Consider the following 17,109-nt stretch of genomic DNA (forward strand, 5'->3'; position numbering starts at 1 on the left):
TGTGTGAGGTCCAAGGGACCAGCATCACCAACATATGCTCCAGAAAAGACAGCGGCTGGAAGCCTGCTGAAGTGTCATAGCAGCAGCGTGTGTTTCCCTGTCCCGTGCCATGATGATCGCTTATTCCCCTGCCACCACACATATGCTCAGGACATGAAGCAGTTGGACGTGGCCGTGGGCTAAAGTGGGTCAGCCTGCCACAGATGGAGCCAAACCCCACTGGGTCACCATCAGCTGAGCGCTACAAAAAAAACAAAAAAAAACAAGCTGCTTCCTTTTGAATCTTGACAGATATAATCTGGTCCCCCTACTGCAAAAACATACAAAAACAAAACAACAAAACCCTCTCAATCCAATCTGGGTCATGGAGCTCAACAGAAGCCATCACAAGGCTCCCAGATGAAACGGATGTCGGGATCACTTAAAAAAATAATGCCCATGACATGCTTTTGTCAGAAGCTTTCGCTGGCACTGGTGTAACTGCTCCACTTTGAGATGAGCGTACCCTGTCATTCCCTCATAAAGAATGCCGAGCACATGCTTTATTCAAAAGTTCTGAGCCATCTCGGCCCTCCTGAGGTTTCGCCACTTTTGCAACATTTAAAGAACATGACGGGACTACCCTTAGAAAAAAGACAAAGTATCCCTTTCCGAGTAGCGAGAGCTTTGTAATCACCTCAGAAGGAATGGCATTTGCGGGGACAGGAAAGCTTTGGGAATTTCCTGGCAAAGGGAACATGTCCATCCCTCTTGGTAGACATTTTAATTAGCAGCTTAAACCGCACATGTTTTTTTGCACAGATGGAATTGGAAAAGCACCGTACATCATTGAAGCTCCCAAGAAAGATCTCTGGGTTTAACCAGAAGAAAAAAACTATGGAACAGTCAAGAGGGCCTGAGATGATCTTCAGAAATCTAAGGTTGGCGACAACTACTAAAACTGAGGAGACTACTCCCGCTTTTCCACCGGAGGTTTACAAAGTATTGGGAACTCATTAAGTTTGCAAATCAGCGCCAGAGCTGAAGGATCTTGCACGTTTGATCCTGAAAGTTGCCTAATTCCAGAGATAACACCATGTCAAACGGGTCCAGATGTGGCGCCGTCTCCCTCCTGTACAGTGTATGTGTATGAGAATGTGCGGCTGGTGTTTACGCTGCTGTATCTCCTGGAAAGAAGTCAAGTTTGCAGCTGCAGCGCCAAATAATTCATCGCCCCCTCTGCACCCGGGAGGAGCCACAGGTAGTTGATGAAGTGGCTGTGCCAAGCATCCCAACTGGTGAAGACAATGCGCAGCTGCCGGGAGTCAGCTTGGCCAGATGCTGCCGCCGCCGTGCCATGTGTTCCAAGCGGGGCAAAGAGAGGGGGGGATTTGAGATGCTTGCCAAGACGTTCTCATCTGGTGCCAACCCGATGAGAACTCAACGCGTTTTGGCACTCCCCTTGATTTCCGTTCCCAGCTCACTCTGCTAGCATCCCGAAAAGAGGAGCCTCTCTCTCTGGTTTGATGTTTTTCTTTAGAATCCTGCGCCAAACAAACAGAAAGTTGGCGCCCGCTGCCGGACGCTTTACCTCCCAATGCGGGGGCGTCCAGAAAGGGTGTCCTGGCTTGGAGCCCCACGGTCTGTGCGGAAGAGCATTAGGGTGATCGCCGCTTGGCTGGATATCCTTCAGCCCTGCGGCCGCTCCCGATCCGCGATCCTCGTTGTATTCCTTATTGTATTTCCTTGAGGCTGGTGCCAAGAATATGGCCAAACCTTGCAACCGAAAATGCTAGCCGTGGTCATCTTCCAAAGCGGTTCACAAAAAATCTCAGACCGTATATGGTTCGGGTCAAGCTTAAAAACCTTAAATGGGCAGCAAAAGCAACATCCTACTGAGCTTTTCTCATCTTCTGGAGGGCATCCTCTCTCGCCCAGCACCTTCTTTGTGCGACGCTGACGATACTACTCCTCAAACTGAAGGGGAGATTCTGAGACAAAGCTTCCAGTTTGCAGGAACATGCCATCCTCGTTTGTGGCGGAGGGGTTTAGGGAAGTGAAAACTTTTTGAACGAGTGCCATCTCTGAGCAGTCCTTATCTGAGGCCCGCGACTGCCAGCTGGTGGCTGAGTGTGCCCGTGCTGTGAGCCGGTGCCAAAACCAGTAGGCACGCGCCGAGACTGGCTAACAACAGTTTAATGGCACAACACATGTTCAGGTGTCACGCTACCAATTTGACGGCGCCGTCTGTCCGTGTGTACGTCTGTCTTTTCAAACAAGGCCGCATTGCTACATGGCAGAATGAAGGTAAAGTGAAGGTAAAGATTTTAGAATCCATATTTTAGTCCAAAGCCTTTTATCCATTAAACTTCAGTTTCAGCTTATGATGTTTACTACTCCAAATGGTTTCTTTCTTGGTCAATGCAGCTAGTTATTTGGTTGTATAAGGACAAGGCAGCTACAAGGCCAAGTCTGCAAGATTAAAACACACCACAGCACATCCCTTAATGAATAACACTGTTATAAATCAGATGGCACAGGCCCAAACCTGGTCCTGAAGATCCATCACTCTGGAGAGTTCAGATCCAACACACCTGGCTCTCACACTCAGACACTTAAAGCCTTCGTTACCTGGATAAGGTGTTAGATTAGGGTTTGAGCTAAACTCTGCAGGGTGGAACACCTCCAGGCCCAGCACTGCCGTAGGTCTAAATAGTTACCATTCTCTGAATAGCACATTAGAATTTTTTAGAATTCAGAACCATTTGTCACCGTGTTTGAATCAGACCTCTGCATTTAATCCATCCGTGCAGTGAAGCACCCACATACATGCACACCAATGAACACACACACTAGGGGGCAGTGAGCGCACTTGCCCGGAGCGGTGGGCAGCCCTATCCACAGTGCCCAGGGAGCAGTTGGGGGTTAGGTGCCTTGCTCAAGGGCACTTCAATCATGGACTGACAGCCGAGGGGATCAAACCAGCAACCTTCCAGTCACAGGGCTGTTTCCCTGACCTCCAGCCCACGACTGCCCCAAAATAACCCCATATAGCCCCATATATCTGGCTGTTATTTCTATAATCAATTGGAATTTCTCATTGCAGACTAGACACAAATATGCCATCCACAGATGAAATTTACAGTGCATACTCGTGATGTTAATGTTTGCCATGATAAACACGTCGAGCTGCGTTTCCTGCGCCGCTGTAAACAACAGCGTAGTTACAGAGGACTGACTGGAACGTTCAGCCCGTTGTGGTTTCCACCCGGAACTATAAAGCGCCGAAGTGCCTCAAGAGTGGCTTTTAGGTAAGACGCTGATTTCTTTCCCTACGCGCTTCAGTTTCAGCTCAGTTTTGCATCTTAATATATCGTCTGTAATTTTCCAGCTTAAATCATGCGCTTATTGTCCTCCTGGATGACGGGAATGTGATGGGAAGCGAATGTTTTTCCGCTGAGGGCAGCGTTAGCGGTGTTACTCCGATTCGGCCTCGTGTCGCTCTCCCTGTTCGTCATTGATCAAGTTATAAACATTTTAATGTAAATGACATCGACATTATATTCGTTTAAGCATGATTATAAACACATTACCGAACAATCCAGTCGATTCCTACCTGCAGAAAGTCTGACAATCCGCTATGAATAAGATCTGCAGTAAAGATAGTATAACAGATAAACAGTATATATACCATAAGAGGATACTATAGGATCCTTATAGGAGGTGACAATATTAGTAGGACCTCAGTCTTCTTCTTGTAGTAGACTCTAGATTAGAGCTGGGTATTATGACCATGTTTATTGTTATTGTGATAAATATCCCACCTGCATGTTGTATTAAAGAGTGTTATTACTCCTTTTTTACTGGTTTTAGTGCAGCACAGTGTGTAAAATACTATCAAAAACTATGAATCCAATTATCTGTATTTCTAAAGCGTGACGTTCTTTCTCTGTTCTAACATTTCCGGTGTCGTTGTGTAGAAGGACTTCAAGTATTTCTTGCCAGGTGAATTTGTGTGCACCTATACTGTGGGAACGTGAAGTAGTGTACACCATTAAAACTCATTTAGGGTACTCAATTAAACCTTAAGGACCATGTTAAAGCTTTAAGAACCCGTTTAGATTTTAATGGGACTAAAATTGACTAAAAGAGTATATTTTAGTGTAGTGTACACGGTTAGAAATAAATGTACTATGCAGGTACATGATTGATTCATCAAGGTGCAAACAATAAGTGTATCCTCAAAGGTACAGCAGTGGTTTTAAGGTCTGATGGTGAACCTTACATGAGTTTTTCCTAGTGGAAAAGTAGGTATTTGTACCTTTTCATAACCAAATGTTTTAAAATAGAACATTAAAAGAAAAGCCTGGAGGCGAGGCGGGGTGTGTGGAGTCAGTACAGCTTAGAACAGATCATTTCAGTGGATTATGGTTCAGTTATGTTCTCTGACTAAAGGTACTGAGATGTACCCCTGAGGGTCCCACCACAGTGACGAGAGGGGTACTGTCCCAGTGACTGTGTCGTACCTTTTTTTTCTGAGAGTGTAGTGTAGGCTTGCATAGGACATTCAGTTTTGGGATCGAAGTGTTATTGTACAGATTAAAAAACACCAAAATCCTTTAAAACAGTTTGAAAACTTTTTTTTTTTTTTTTTTGAGGAAACAAAGTATTCTCTGTTTGAACAGTATTTTAATATATAAAATAAAATATACGTATTGCTCCTGGTATTAATAAATTTTTTGTATCCCTTGTTTAGCCCCTTCGATTATTGATACAGTAAAGGATGGTTTTTGGCCCGTTCCTGTCATAGAGGTCCTTGATCACCCATCATGCTGTATGTCTGCATATCTACTGCGTGGAGATCGTCGTGGAGTTGTGTACACTGCAAAGCTGGTAGAAGCTCCCTAAAGTGGCCTCTGGGAAATGTAGTCCGAAGAGCCATAACGTCTTCTGTTCTCAGAGCAGGAGACAAGGTTACTCCTGTGTTTTCCAGAGCCGTAGCTTACGGCGAAAAGGTGGCCATTATAGACCAGAGTGGACACCACAGCTACAACTCCCTTTACAACAGTAGTAGAAGCTTAGCAGGACACATTAGCCAAGTGCTTGCTTGTCAGTCTGGAGACCTGCAGGGCAGATGTATATCATTCCTGTGTGGCAATGATGCTTCGTACACAGTGGCCCAGTGGGCGACGTGGATGTGCGGGGGCATAGCTGTGCCCCTATACAGGAAACACCCACCGGCTGAGCTGGAGTACATCATCTCCGACTCTGAAAGCTCATTGCTGCTGGCCGCACAGCCTCACGCCGACACCCTGGAGCCTCTGGCCAGGAAACTGGGGCTGCCCTGCCTCAAGCTTCCTCCTACATCCAGCCTGGACAGCTTACAGGCAGCAGAGTCACCAACGCAGTCCAGCGAAGCCCTCTCTGGTTGGGCAGAAAGGCCAGCCATGCTTATCTACACCAGTGGCACAACAGGAAGACCAAAGGGAGTTCTCCACATGCACAGCAGCCTGCAGGCTATGGTAAATAACAAGCCCAAGACATTTCTCAGAAATAATGTTCAGCTGTTAAAAGGGAATTCCACCAAGTTTCAGTCAGAATTTTTGGAAAATCCACTCATTAAGATGTAAACAGTTATTCAGTGTCATTGAATGTGAACTGCTCCATTCTGGAAGAAACATAGGGTCAGAATTGTTCACAGCAGTGGTGAAAGGAACCAGACATCTCAAGTGATTAATGGGTCTCGTTCGACAGCCGATTTCTTCTTAAAACCCACTTACACAGTTTTCATGAAGATCCTGACCGTCATCCTTATCTGGGTTTGGTCTTGGGTAAGAACAGAATCTACACACACTCAAGGGCACAAAGTTGAGAACAGTTCTGTGCTTTAAGAACACGTCACGAGTCTGACGTAAACTTTTTCTTAGGACATTTGTCAAGAACACATTTAAGAAACTTAAATATTGGAAGATATTGGAGAATGAGGCCCAGTGAGTCTAAGAGCTCCCTGAAAAAGCTGTTGCATGCCATTAGATTTAACGATAGCTTTGAGAAGGTTTTGGCTTAAAACCCGATTTTATCATGGTGGAGGGGTACATGCAGGGCATTCTGAGGCAGAATAGTCCCCAAACAATTTACTGATAATTTTCCATCATCAACATTACATATAAAACTCAAGACACATGTAGGTTCACTGGTGGTTTTGGACATGAAATAAAATGGCTGTATTTGTGTTGTAGTCATAACGACACCTGGTTCCTATCACCACCACTGTGAAGACAACCGAGTCTCTACAGTGAACCATTTCACAGCAAACCACTCTGAATGACTTTGTTTACATCACGGGGATGAAATTATGTGTACGTTTTGAAAATGGGCGGAATTCCCATTTGAGTGGCCAGATAATAGTAATGGATGTCTGTCTCTCCAGTAAACCTTTTTGTTTTGTTGTAGTCGGTGCCTCAAATTAAGAAAAAAAGAATTTCATGCATTTAAAATTTTTGTTGAATATGGACAAAATTGTGAGCTTTGAGTTCACTGAAACTCACAGATTGATGTGTAACACAATGAGAAAAGACATGTTGAATTTCATTAGAAACGTGCTCATAGATGGCTCATGTGGTTGCTTTAGGACTTCGTATTCTTACAAACAGGCAGTTGAAAATCTATGATGAATAATGAACTTAAATAGTCCTTAATGCAAGAACATGAACAGCCAGCACCACTTCCACATCACCTTTGTTTTAAAGAGACTGATAGGAGCTGTCTGATTAGAAACGCTGCCTGTCGGCTGATAGCTTTAAGGAAAGTCACGTTTTCCCCTCTGCTGATGGAGCTCACAGCTTTGACTCCTTTTTCCTTTGTTCCACACGAGCTCTCCGAATAACCGCCCAAATTATTTCATTACGCGGGACACTCCAGGCACTGCGAGATGCTTATTTAGTACAATTTCAACCAAAATTGACCTGCATGTCCAATAGAGTGGAAAATTGGCTCTCTCTCAATTAAGGGGGAGCTCTATTTGACCAGGCTGGGGGCTGGTCACTGTATTTCTGTAATGCAGGAGTGGTCTGCGTGTACATCCTTCACCTTTACAGGCACCTGCCTAGTCAGTTTCCTTTTTATGAGATGATAGGAAGTGAGAGCCTGCTGCTTTTATTGGATATTGATAAGTTAGATAAGTTAGAGTTTCAGTTTGTAGTCTTATTTGGCAATAGCATTTTTTTAAGGGAATTAAAACAGATCAGTCAAGCTGTCTTCCAAAAGTTTATGGACATCTAGGTTTGCAAAATATTTCCTTTGTTTGGAAGGAGCACGCAATTTTGTGGTATTGGTTGTCCAGAGTTGATTCTGGAGGCTGTTTTTACAGCCAGTGCTATTAAAAACCGCAGAGGCTGGTGTCTTGCAGGAGTGTAAACACCCCACTCTTGCAAAGAGCTGATTGGAGTTGAAGGTGAAGGTTGAAGTTTGAAGAGCTTCCCTGCATGCCTTGCAGTTTCGTTAATATTTGTTAATTAGCATTTAGTTCTTTTTGTCGTAGTGCTATTTTTTTTTTCTAATGATTACCTTTGAATATATTTCCGTTTTTGTACGCCAACCATGGAGATGCTTTGTGTTACAGTTAACTACATAAACTCACCAGACAAAACAATTAGTCACCTGTGACTGGAAAGCACCTAATAGCTTGTAATACCTCCACAAGGACAAATAACAGCTGTGAGCCAATTCGGCCTGGACAAGTTTCTGGATGTAGGCAACATCAATAATCAGCCACTATTGCAACAAAGAATAGTGCAGTTCGGACAAATTGCATTAATGCCTTTCCTGGAGTCTTTCTTGCTTACTTACTATATCTGTCTTTTGGAGTTTCCCATAGACTGGGATTTTTGCCACTGCTGGTCGACCCGTATGTCCGTACACTTCGATACACCTGCAAATTCAGCTACTTCCTTCAAACTGTGGCCTTTGGTGCCCAAATTCAATCACTCCTTTTTGCCAGTCATTAACGTCTGCTTTGCAACACATTTTCCACACATTGAATGTGACATTCACTGTACCACCTTTTCTCAATCTATGAATCCCATCACACACCACGCAGGTATTTGTAGCCCAATCATCCTTGTGCAGTGTCATCTGCAGGAGCCTGAGGCTACTACTGTTACGGGCCGGCGGGGAGGCGGACCCAAGTGCAGAACTGAAAGCCAGCAAAAAAGGGGAGTAAGGAGATATATGGGGTCAACGGAGTGTGTGTTTGATGTTGCTAATGAGGTGACCCGGACCCAGGTTCAAATCGTTGCTGTAATGATCGGCAGTCCACAGTGTTACTGCTGCGCCACTGGGATGCACAGGCGACCACGGGCAAAGCACCTCAAGGAGGGTGGAAATGAGGAGGCGGGGAAGAACGGAAAACAAAGGGGAAATGCCAAAAGCATCATGCTCAAACAGAGGCTGAGTTAGAAAAAGGTTTGAATATATTGAATCAATTCAATTGAATATAGGTTGAAAAGGATTTGCAAATCATCGTATTCTGTTTTTATTTATGTTTTACACAAAGTCCCAACTTCATTGGAATTGGGGTTGTAATAAACATGATTCTCTATAAATATTAAAATCAATTTAAAGGTTTATTTCCATCATGAAATGATTCTTCAGATGGATTAAAACGTGCTACACACAGTTCTATATAGAAACATTTTGAAAAGGGTTCTATGTAGCACCAAAAAGGGTTCTTCTGTTGTCACAGGCTTGACATAATAACCATAGTTAGACTCCTTTTTGGTTCTAAAAAAATGAAATTGTGTAAAACTCATGATTTGAAAGCTAGTTAACTTCGATTGAGTGAGTATCGATATTCGTCAACACTGAAGGGTCAGGTATCGGTATTGGGAAGGGAAAGAATGACATTGGTACATCCTTAATCAGGTTTATTTAGAGGAATACAACATAACATTGTGATTATTACTGACTGCGCAACCTTGAGAATAAAGCCACGCATTGTATCCCCTCGTTTTGATATCAGCACTCAACACTTCGACCCTTCAGCTGTTTAAACCAATTTTGGGCCAAAAGGGTTCAAATACATGCTTTTAACAAGAGTTCTGTCAAACCGTTATTTAAAACTTTTTCTGAGCTTAATTGAAAAGTGAGAGTGAGAAACAAACAGTAGTTCAATTTAAGGAGGCAGTGTCTCCAAACATATGATGGGCAGTGCAGGGCAGTGCAGGTCAGTGCCTTTTATGCAAACAGGCATCTGTTCTAATGTGTACCAATTGTAGATTTACTATAATTATGGTCTTTTGAATTTCCGTTGTTGGTTAAATATACATAATGTCATTTTCTTCTGTCTAGTGGGGAGTTGCTGGGGGTTTCGAGGCCATCCTTCAGACCAGGCCCACTTTAATCATGAACCTGACCTGATTCAGCTGCCTGACCGCTATCACTGTCTCTCCATCAATCATCAGCCCAGGAACACGTGGTGAATGTGCAGGGCATGGCAGGCCTGTGCTGAATGCACACTAACCCACATTCAGCTTTAGTTTTTCCTCTTATTACAGGTTTAATGGTTTTTACGTGGCTCTGCTGAATGAAACTGTTCACTAGCAGTTGATAAATGCTGCCGCTCTGATTCTGGATCATGCAGCACACATTCACACTGTCTCCACACAAACATGCCAACCTTCATGAGTTGACCTAGACTGTCATTAAACGCATTAAAGAACCTCAGGTCAAAGTATTTGCCCTATCTATCTATCTCACCGTCATCGGAAGAAAACCTTGCATCTCCAAAATGGCAACTTTACAGGAGAAGAAAAAAACTTTACTTCATGTCAAAAACTGAAAAATGGAGACACAAGGTTTTCTCCCAACAGCAGCGATTATATTCTTTTAGATTTCAACATATAAGCAAGCAAGGTTTATTTATATAGCACTTTTTACAATAGGTGTTGTCACAGAGCCGCTTTACAGAACAATCTGTATTACAGTAAGATATAGAAAAGAAAGGGGTCCAAGCACCCATTAGAAAACTCCCTAAAAGGCTGGTTTGGGTGGTTTTAGTAAGTTATGACTCTGAGCTCTACAGTCAAATGCAAACGTTTGAACACCCTGGTCAAATGACGAGCTTTGTTGATTTTCTAAGTGAATATAAGTTACCACATTTAAATATGACCTTTTTCTCCAAGTTTTAGTGCACAGTTTCTCTTTATTTGCTGATTTTAACAAATTGCAAAAAATGAAACAAAAAATAAAACAATATCAAATGTGCCATTGCTTTTGCACAGGCCACATGTTATGTTTTTTCCTCAGTTATTAGTAATTAGGTGTTAAAATGTGCTCCATGTAGAGGATGTCTACTTGCTGTCCCTTAGATAATCAACAAAACATGGAATTTGACCCGGAAATTTTGCATGTTGTAAACACCAAAACAATCACCCAAACTTTTGCATATTGTAACGTGACTTAGCAGGCGTGATATTATCAAATGTGCTCATTAGAATATTAGGCCACGCCCAGACAGTTCTCAAATAGACCTATGAAGTGATTTTTAATCCGTGTTTTATTACATTTCTGTCTTGTTTGGTCCCCCCCCCCCAGCCCCCCCCCCCCCCCCCCCCCCCCCCCCATTTCAGGTGAATCAGTAACAGATGATGCTATTATGATTAGATATAAAAGGAACATAAAGGCTCAGTTGCCACTGACAGTTTAAGACCATTGTTTCTCTATCCACAATTAAATTTCACCATTTACAGTCCATAACATGATTAAAAGATTCAGGGAATCCTGAGGAATCTTTGAAAACCAATAGTGAATGCCCATCACCTTTGACCCCTTCAGACGGTGCTGTGTTAAATACCCACATGCTTCCGTAATGAATAGCACCACATGGTCTTGGGAATTCTTCAGAAGACCCCCGTCAGTAAACACAGACTCCACCACTCAAAGCCACGTATCAGCAATATCCAGAAACATCTCTGAACTAAAGCTCATCTGAGATGGACTGATAGAAACGTGTGCTGCCGTCTTACGAGTCCACCTTTCCAATTGTTTTATAAAGTATTGGACATGGTGTCAAAGAGAAAAAGGACCACCCAGATCGATGCTGTTTTGGAGCAACATATTGCTGCTGTCAGAACGAAACCTTGTGTCTCCAAAAAGGTAATTTTGCAGGATGAGGAAAAATGTTGTTAACTTTTAATGGAAGTGAAGAGAGAAATATTTTTTTTCCAAATAGTTTTGGGCCGCTTCATTTAATCTTTTTAATATGAAATTTTGACACAACATAAATGGCAACTCGTCTTTTGAAATTATCTCCAAAAATGATAAAGATTTAGATACAAGGTTTTTTCCCCACAGCAACTATATGCTGCCTTCTAGATGACGTCTCTTTCAGGGAAGTCCCTGTTTGTTTTGGTACGTTAATGCCAAGCCAAATTCTGCAGTGTTACAACAGCATGGCTCCACAGTAAGAGCAGTTAATAGGTTGGCCTGTCTTCAGTCCAGACCTGTCTCCTAATGAAAATGTGTGGTTCATTATTAAGTGCAGCGTACAACACAGAGACCCCAGATTGTTGAGCAGCTAAAGTCTTCTAACAAGAACAATGGGAAAAGATTCATTTTCAAGCTGCAACAAAAGTGCTATTAAATTGAAAGGTGATGTAACACAGGGGTAAACTAGCTTTTTTGGAACATGTTGCAGGCGTCAGATTTAGAGTAAGTATATAAGCTCCCCGACAAAAAAATGAAGGTAATAATAGCTTCAGCCTCCTGGAGGACGATCAGGCTATAAATACCTGTGGTGTGTGTGACAGGATTCATAGATTGAGAAAAGGTACAGCGTACAGTCATACAGGTCAAACAACAGTGGCAAAAATCCCAGTCTATGGGAAAATCTCATCAAAATTGCGACTGAAAGATGAAGCTGGTGGACAGGGACTGCCGGCTTGTGAATAAAAATTGCTTCCCTGCAGAGTTCTTTCAGAAACTTGTTGTGAAGAACCTGCAGTGACTTCTAGAAGCAGTTCTTGTCTGGAAGCAAAATGAATGTTGTCTGCCGTTTTTAAACGATGAAGAAAAATCAGAATCGCAAAAAATCCAAGTTAATTAGTTGAAACTTTTAGTGTCCTGTCTTTGTGATGTTTTCAATTGAATACCGGTCTAAAAAAGGATTTACAGGTCATTGTTTCTATTTCCATTTTTGCTGCTGTCCCAAGTTTTTTGTTTGTAAGAGTAGAAAACATTAAATCATCTGATAGCATGACGGATTTGGAAAATATGTGATATTGTGATATTGAATATGAATATTGTGCAGCACGTACCACCTCCCCCCTCTCTTTCCCCTCTCTTTCAGGTCCAATGTCTGGTGAGCGAGTGGGCCTGGAGCAGAGATGATGTGATCCTCCACACGCTGCCCCTTCACCATGTGCACGGCATTGTCAATAAGCTGCTGTGCCCGCTGTGGGTGGGGGCCACCTGCATCATGCTGCCCGAGTTTAACCCTCAGAAGGTAAAGAACGTCCAGCCGGACTCGACGCAGCAACATAAAACATGAAAGTTTCTTTGTCTCTTAAATTCCAGGCTCCTTGTTCAGTTATTGATCTTAAGGCTTATTGCCTGGTAACTAACTAGGATGTGAAAATGTATTGACCCAGGGGTCAGCGACCCAAATGTTAAGAAGAGCCACTTTGTAATTTCAACAAAAAAGAAAAAGGGTGAATCAGCAGTTCTACTCCAGCGTTTAAGAACATTTATTGTTAAACTGTATTGAAGGATCAGCAGAGCTTTATTTTACTGTAAAGGAGGATTATTTTATTATTACCTACACATCTAATTCTGCTGTGGAGCCACAACAGGCCAGTAAAAGAGAGTTGCTGACCCCTGTATTGATCTGTAAGTGGCAGTTCAGTGGCGGTAATTTTCTAAATGTTCTGATTGTCTATATTTCATATCTATATCAGCGTAATGCCTTCATTTTACTGTGCGGTTGGTTGTAATAACTGTAAAAGGAAACCAAGAAGAAAAAAAGGAAAAAAAAAAGAAAATCGCAAAGAAGCCGAGAGACGAGAGACACACAGACCTTCAGGTCAGGCTTGGAGCCCCTGTGTTGTGTAGTTTAGTGTCTCTCTCTGCTGTTCACACCTCGTTCAGCTCAAGAAGGGATTAATTAGCTAATAATATCTGGTATTTTAACCGGGAAACCACAGTTATGCAGTGCAGGGGTTTCAGGACTGGAGCTGAACTCTGAACTAACTGCACCAGCAAACTTACAGAATCACGTCTGTCGAAACACGACGTAGGTTTCCGAGCCACAACATTCAGTCTGATATTTAACGTTTATGTTTCTCCATTCAAATGTTATTTAAATCTCCAGAACCAGAGAGAAAAGCTATACCGGCGGTCTGCAGCTCCATTAGGGGGACGACTGTTCATCTCTCGGCTGTTAACATCAGCTAAAGTTCTCTAAAGGCCTGCACTGATCACATCTGTGTTAATTAGCTGATGTTGTTACCCTCATATGACGGCAGAGTTTTTACTGCTCTTTATGAACACCGTGCGATCCTTTACCCACCCTGACGTGAAGAGCCGGTGGGCTTCTGTGCTCTTAAATGCATTGAGAGATTCACCAGGCTAGGGATAGGGGCTGTGTATGAGATAAATATAAATGTCAGGGAAACACATTTGGTAGCTTTTCCGCCAGTTTAACTGGGTCCGTGAGTTCAGGGAAACTGTATAACGTGCACAGCCAAAGTATGGAGTCCCAAAGTATGGTCCCAAATATGTCAGCCAGAAAAATCACAGCAACCCTGCAGGACTGAGAACGCAATGCTGCACATTTTAATGCACTCTTTTGTACTTAATGGCCATTTTGACTGGGCATGAATGGGTCAATATAGTGCAAGATATGTTGCAGTATGTATCAACATAATTGCAGTGGCAGTCCATATTGTGAGCCACACTGTGGTCCGGGACGGCCCGACTGGCTCTGTGGGACAGCACTCGAGCCCTGGAGGTGTGTGCGTGTCTGTGTGTGGGAGAGGTGGTGTGTGTTCAGCCTTATCGGGTAGTTGTCAGAGAGCTGCGCTAATTGTAGCCACGTCGCTGTGCTGCCACCACTGTGGGCGTCAATACCAACGTCCAGGAGCTGACAGACCGAGGGTGCGTGTGTGTGTGTGTGAGAGAGAGAGAGAGAGAGAGAGAGAGAGAGAGAGAGAGAGAGATTCGACTGTCGCGCTAAGTGTTGGAGTGTGTGTGATGGATTGCCTTGTGTGGCTTTGTATCTGACCACGGCAGCTCCGGGTAAGGGCCTCAGAAGCGGATCAATCGATGGACTGACGTTGAAGAATGATACTGCTGTTGTGTAAAAGGAGGGGGTCCGCAGTTGGGGGGCGAAGAAAGCAGGGGGGCTTTAAGGTCTTGGAGATTTTAATGGGTGTCAAGGTGCTGACTGACAGCGAAGGGCTGGCGAGGACAGCGCCAGACAAAAACAACAACAACCGCGACACGAAACGTACATTTTCTCCACTGATATGACCTTGGATTCTTGTGCAATAAAAGAAAAGAAGACTTTTTTCTTAGACAGATCACAGTGTCTTTTCTTTTCTGGCTTTGTTATTTACAACACGAGGTTCAGGAATTTTTAATGAAGCAGAAAATCAATAGGTTGCTACGCTGAGCTGTTTGAGCGATTGTGACGCAATTTTAGTTTCCAGTTTGAGTGGAAAATATACGGAGAAGCCTGAATAGGTTTACTTTCACTTGAATAAAGGAGCCTATCATCAAAAGTATGATAAAGAGGGTGTTTTTTTAACGATTAGGCAGAAAATGAAATCTATACGAGGCATGCGGCTGAGGGGAGAGGGTGTTGGTGGTCTTAAGGTGTTCAGTTGTACAGAGTTTATCTGCCAAAACGTCTACAGTTCATATCTAAAACGCTAAATCTGAGTGACGCCTTATAACAGAAGGTTAGAAGCAGAAATGGATGACGTGCCGCTGTTTATGACAACTGTACATATATAAAGAGGAGAAGCAAGAAATCCAGACAGTATTAGAAAAACTGACGTTCACGTCATAATGGAGATGCTGAAAGAGAGACACAGAGACAGACACAGAGAGAGAAGAATGAGAAGATACAGAAAATAAAAGTGATTGATGCAGATAAAGAGAGAGAGTGAGAAGGACAGTGAGGGAGAGACAGGAAGGAAAGAGAGATAAGAGTAAGAGAAGAATAAGAAGGTAAAGACAATAAGAAAAGTGAGTGATGCAGAGAAAGAGAGAGACAGTGAGAGAGACGGAGAGAGAGAGAGAGGGATGCTTGCCTGAGAGAGAGCAATGATAGAAAGATAGTGTCGGACAGAGAGAGGAAAAGAGAAAAGGGGGGGAGTGGTGGTAGAACGTAGGTCTGACAAAAAGAGAAATGGAGAAAAGTGAGTGAGGGTGAAGAAGGAAAGTGAGAAAACAGGTCAAAAGTGAGAGGAAGAAAGAGAGCAAGGGAAGCGTGACCGAGAAAGTGAGAGACACGAGCGCAGTGTTAATGTGAAACAGAGTCTAAACGAGTGAGAGAAAGAGAGCAAGAGGAATCAAACTCGGAAAAGATGAAGAAAGAGGGAAGGAGTTGTTATTGTATGTATTATTTTCATCATCATCGTCAACCACAATCCAAATAGGGATGCGGTAGCAGTTGGAGGAGCAGAGAATCCCACACATCTCTGTCTTTGTGTTCGGACTTGGTGTTCATTATGGACAATCCAGCACAGATGTCCAATAATTATTCATCATTGGAGTTTAGATCGGGCAGGCCGTTCTTCCCTGTGACCCTCCTCCAGGTCTCCCAGTCATTCCCAACATGAGCACTGAAGTCCCAGCATGACTATGGAGTCTGTAGGTGGGGCCCGTTCCAGAACCCCGACCATTTGCTCCAAGAAGGTCCACACACAAGCACACACAACAGTCAGAGTTCTCCTCCCTGCAATTTTAATTTCCATTGAGCTCTCATCCACTGACAGCCAGCCAGGGACCCCACACCCGCCCGGCGCCTTTCACCCTGGCAGCTCCTGAATAGGAGAGGGACCAACCCTTATCGAGGAGTTTGGTTTTAGAGCAACACTGTGAGTGGAGGTGAGCCCAACTATGTGTAGTTGATACCTCTCAACCTCCCGCACAAGCTCTGGCTCCTTTGCCCCCAGTGAGGTACCCAATTTCCAATGCAGAGGTCCATGCCGCCGAGGACCTCCTTGCCTTCTCCCACTGCCTACACGACACTGCACTGGTCCCCCATGCTGGACCTTGCGGTTGGTGGACCCACTTTGTCCCCCCATGTTGCCTTTTTGGGCTGAGCCTGGCCAAGTTACATGGGTTGCCCGGCCACCAGGTGCTCCCTGAGGAACACTACCCCCAGGCCTGGCTCTGGGGTACTTCTCCGGTAACCCTCCACTGGGCAGGGTACACAAATTCATGTGTAATAATAACTGATAAAAGGTAACTATTATAATACAAATGTAAGTTTGTCATGGCCGTAAACAGACTTGAACTTGGGAGAAGAGAGAGATATAGAAAGATGGAGAGTAAAGTAGAGAGCGAGAGAGAGAGAAATAGGGAGTCTGATGGGGAGAAAAAACAAAGCGAGAGAGAGAGAATAAAAAGAGCTGCGAAAGAATAAAGTGTTTCAGAAGCCCAGAAGAATAGAAGGAGAAAGAGAAATGAGTGACCGGTTATAATTGTGTGAGGGTTTGTGCACATCCACATGTCTCCGTTTAGACACGTCATCATCGTCTATATCTGAATATATTCTACTAAAACTTTGGAAAATATTGGTGATATAGCACTCTATTCCATTTACACAGAGCCATGTGTGTGTGTGTGTGTGTGTGTGTGTGGGTGTGTGTGTGGAGGGGGCGAGAAAGAGGGAGGCTGATAAGAGGAGAGAGGCAGTGAAGCAGGAAATAATAAAAAGAGAGAGAGCGAGCAAGAAGAGAAAGAGAGAGGGGAAGAAACAAGGGAGCGAGAAGAGAAAGAGGGAAAGGGAGGGGAGAGAGAGAAAGAGATTAAGAATAAGGGGGGCAAAAAGGAGAGCAAGAGGAAGGACGACAGAGAGTGAGAAGAGAGAGTGAGAGAATGAGTAGTGTGGATTGGGGTCTC

The 17,109-nt window shown here is 43.7% G+C and overlaps 1 protein-coding gene across 2 annotated transcripts in view; it reads left to right on the forward strand.

The window, feature by feature from the left end:
* The first annotated feature begins 3,202 nt into the window (after positions 1–3,202).
* Positions 3,203–17,109, forward strand: part of acsf3 (acyl-CoA synthetase family member 3) — a 70,519-nt gene continuing 56,612 nt past the window's right edge. The window contains exons 1-3 of one of the 2 annotated variants that reach the window (XM_017721651.2): positions 3,203–3,290; positions 4,736–5,501; positions 12,326–12,481. In XM_017721651.2, the coding sequence (XP_017577140.1) occupies positions 4,809–5,501; positions 12,326–12,481 (849 nt within the window). In that variant the 5' untranslated portion in view covers positions 3,203–3,290; positions 4,736–4,808. Of the gene's footprint in view, positions 3,291–4,735; positions 5,502–12,325; positions 12,482–17,109 lie in introns of those variants that run through there. The other variant, XM_037534605.1, reaches the window with a different exon arrangement.

This window comes from Pygocentrus nattereri, chromosome 25 (assembly GCF_015220715.1).
Source record: "Pygocentrus nattereri isolate fPygNat1 chromosome 25, fPygNat1.pri, whole genome shotgun sequence".
Lineage (NCBI taxonomy): Eukaryota > Metazoa > Chordata > Actinopteri > Characiformes > Serrasalmidae > Pygocentrus > Pygocentrus nattereri.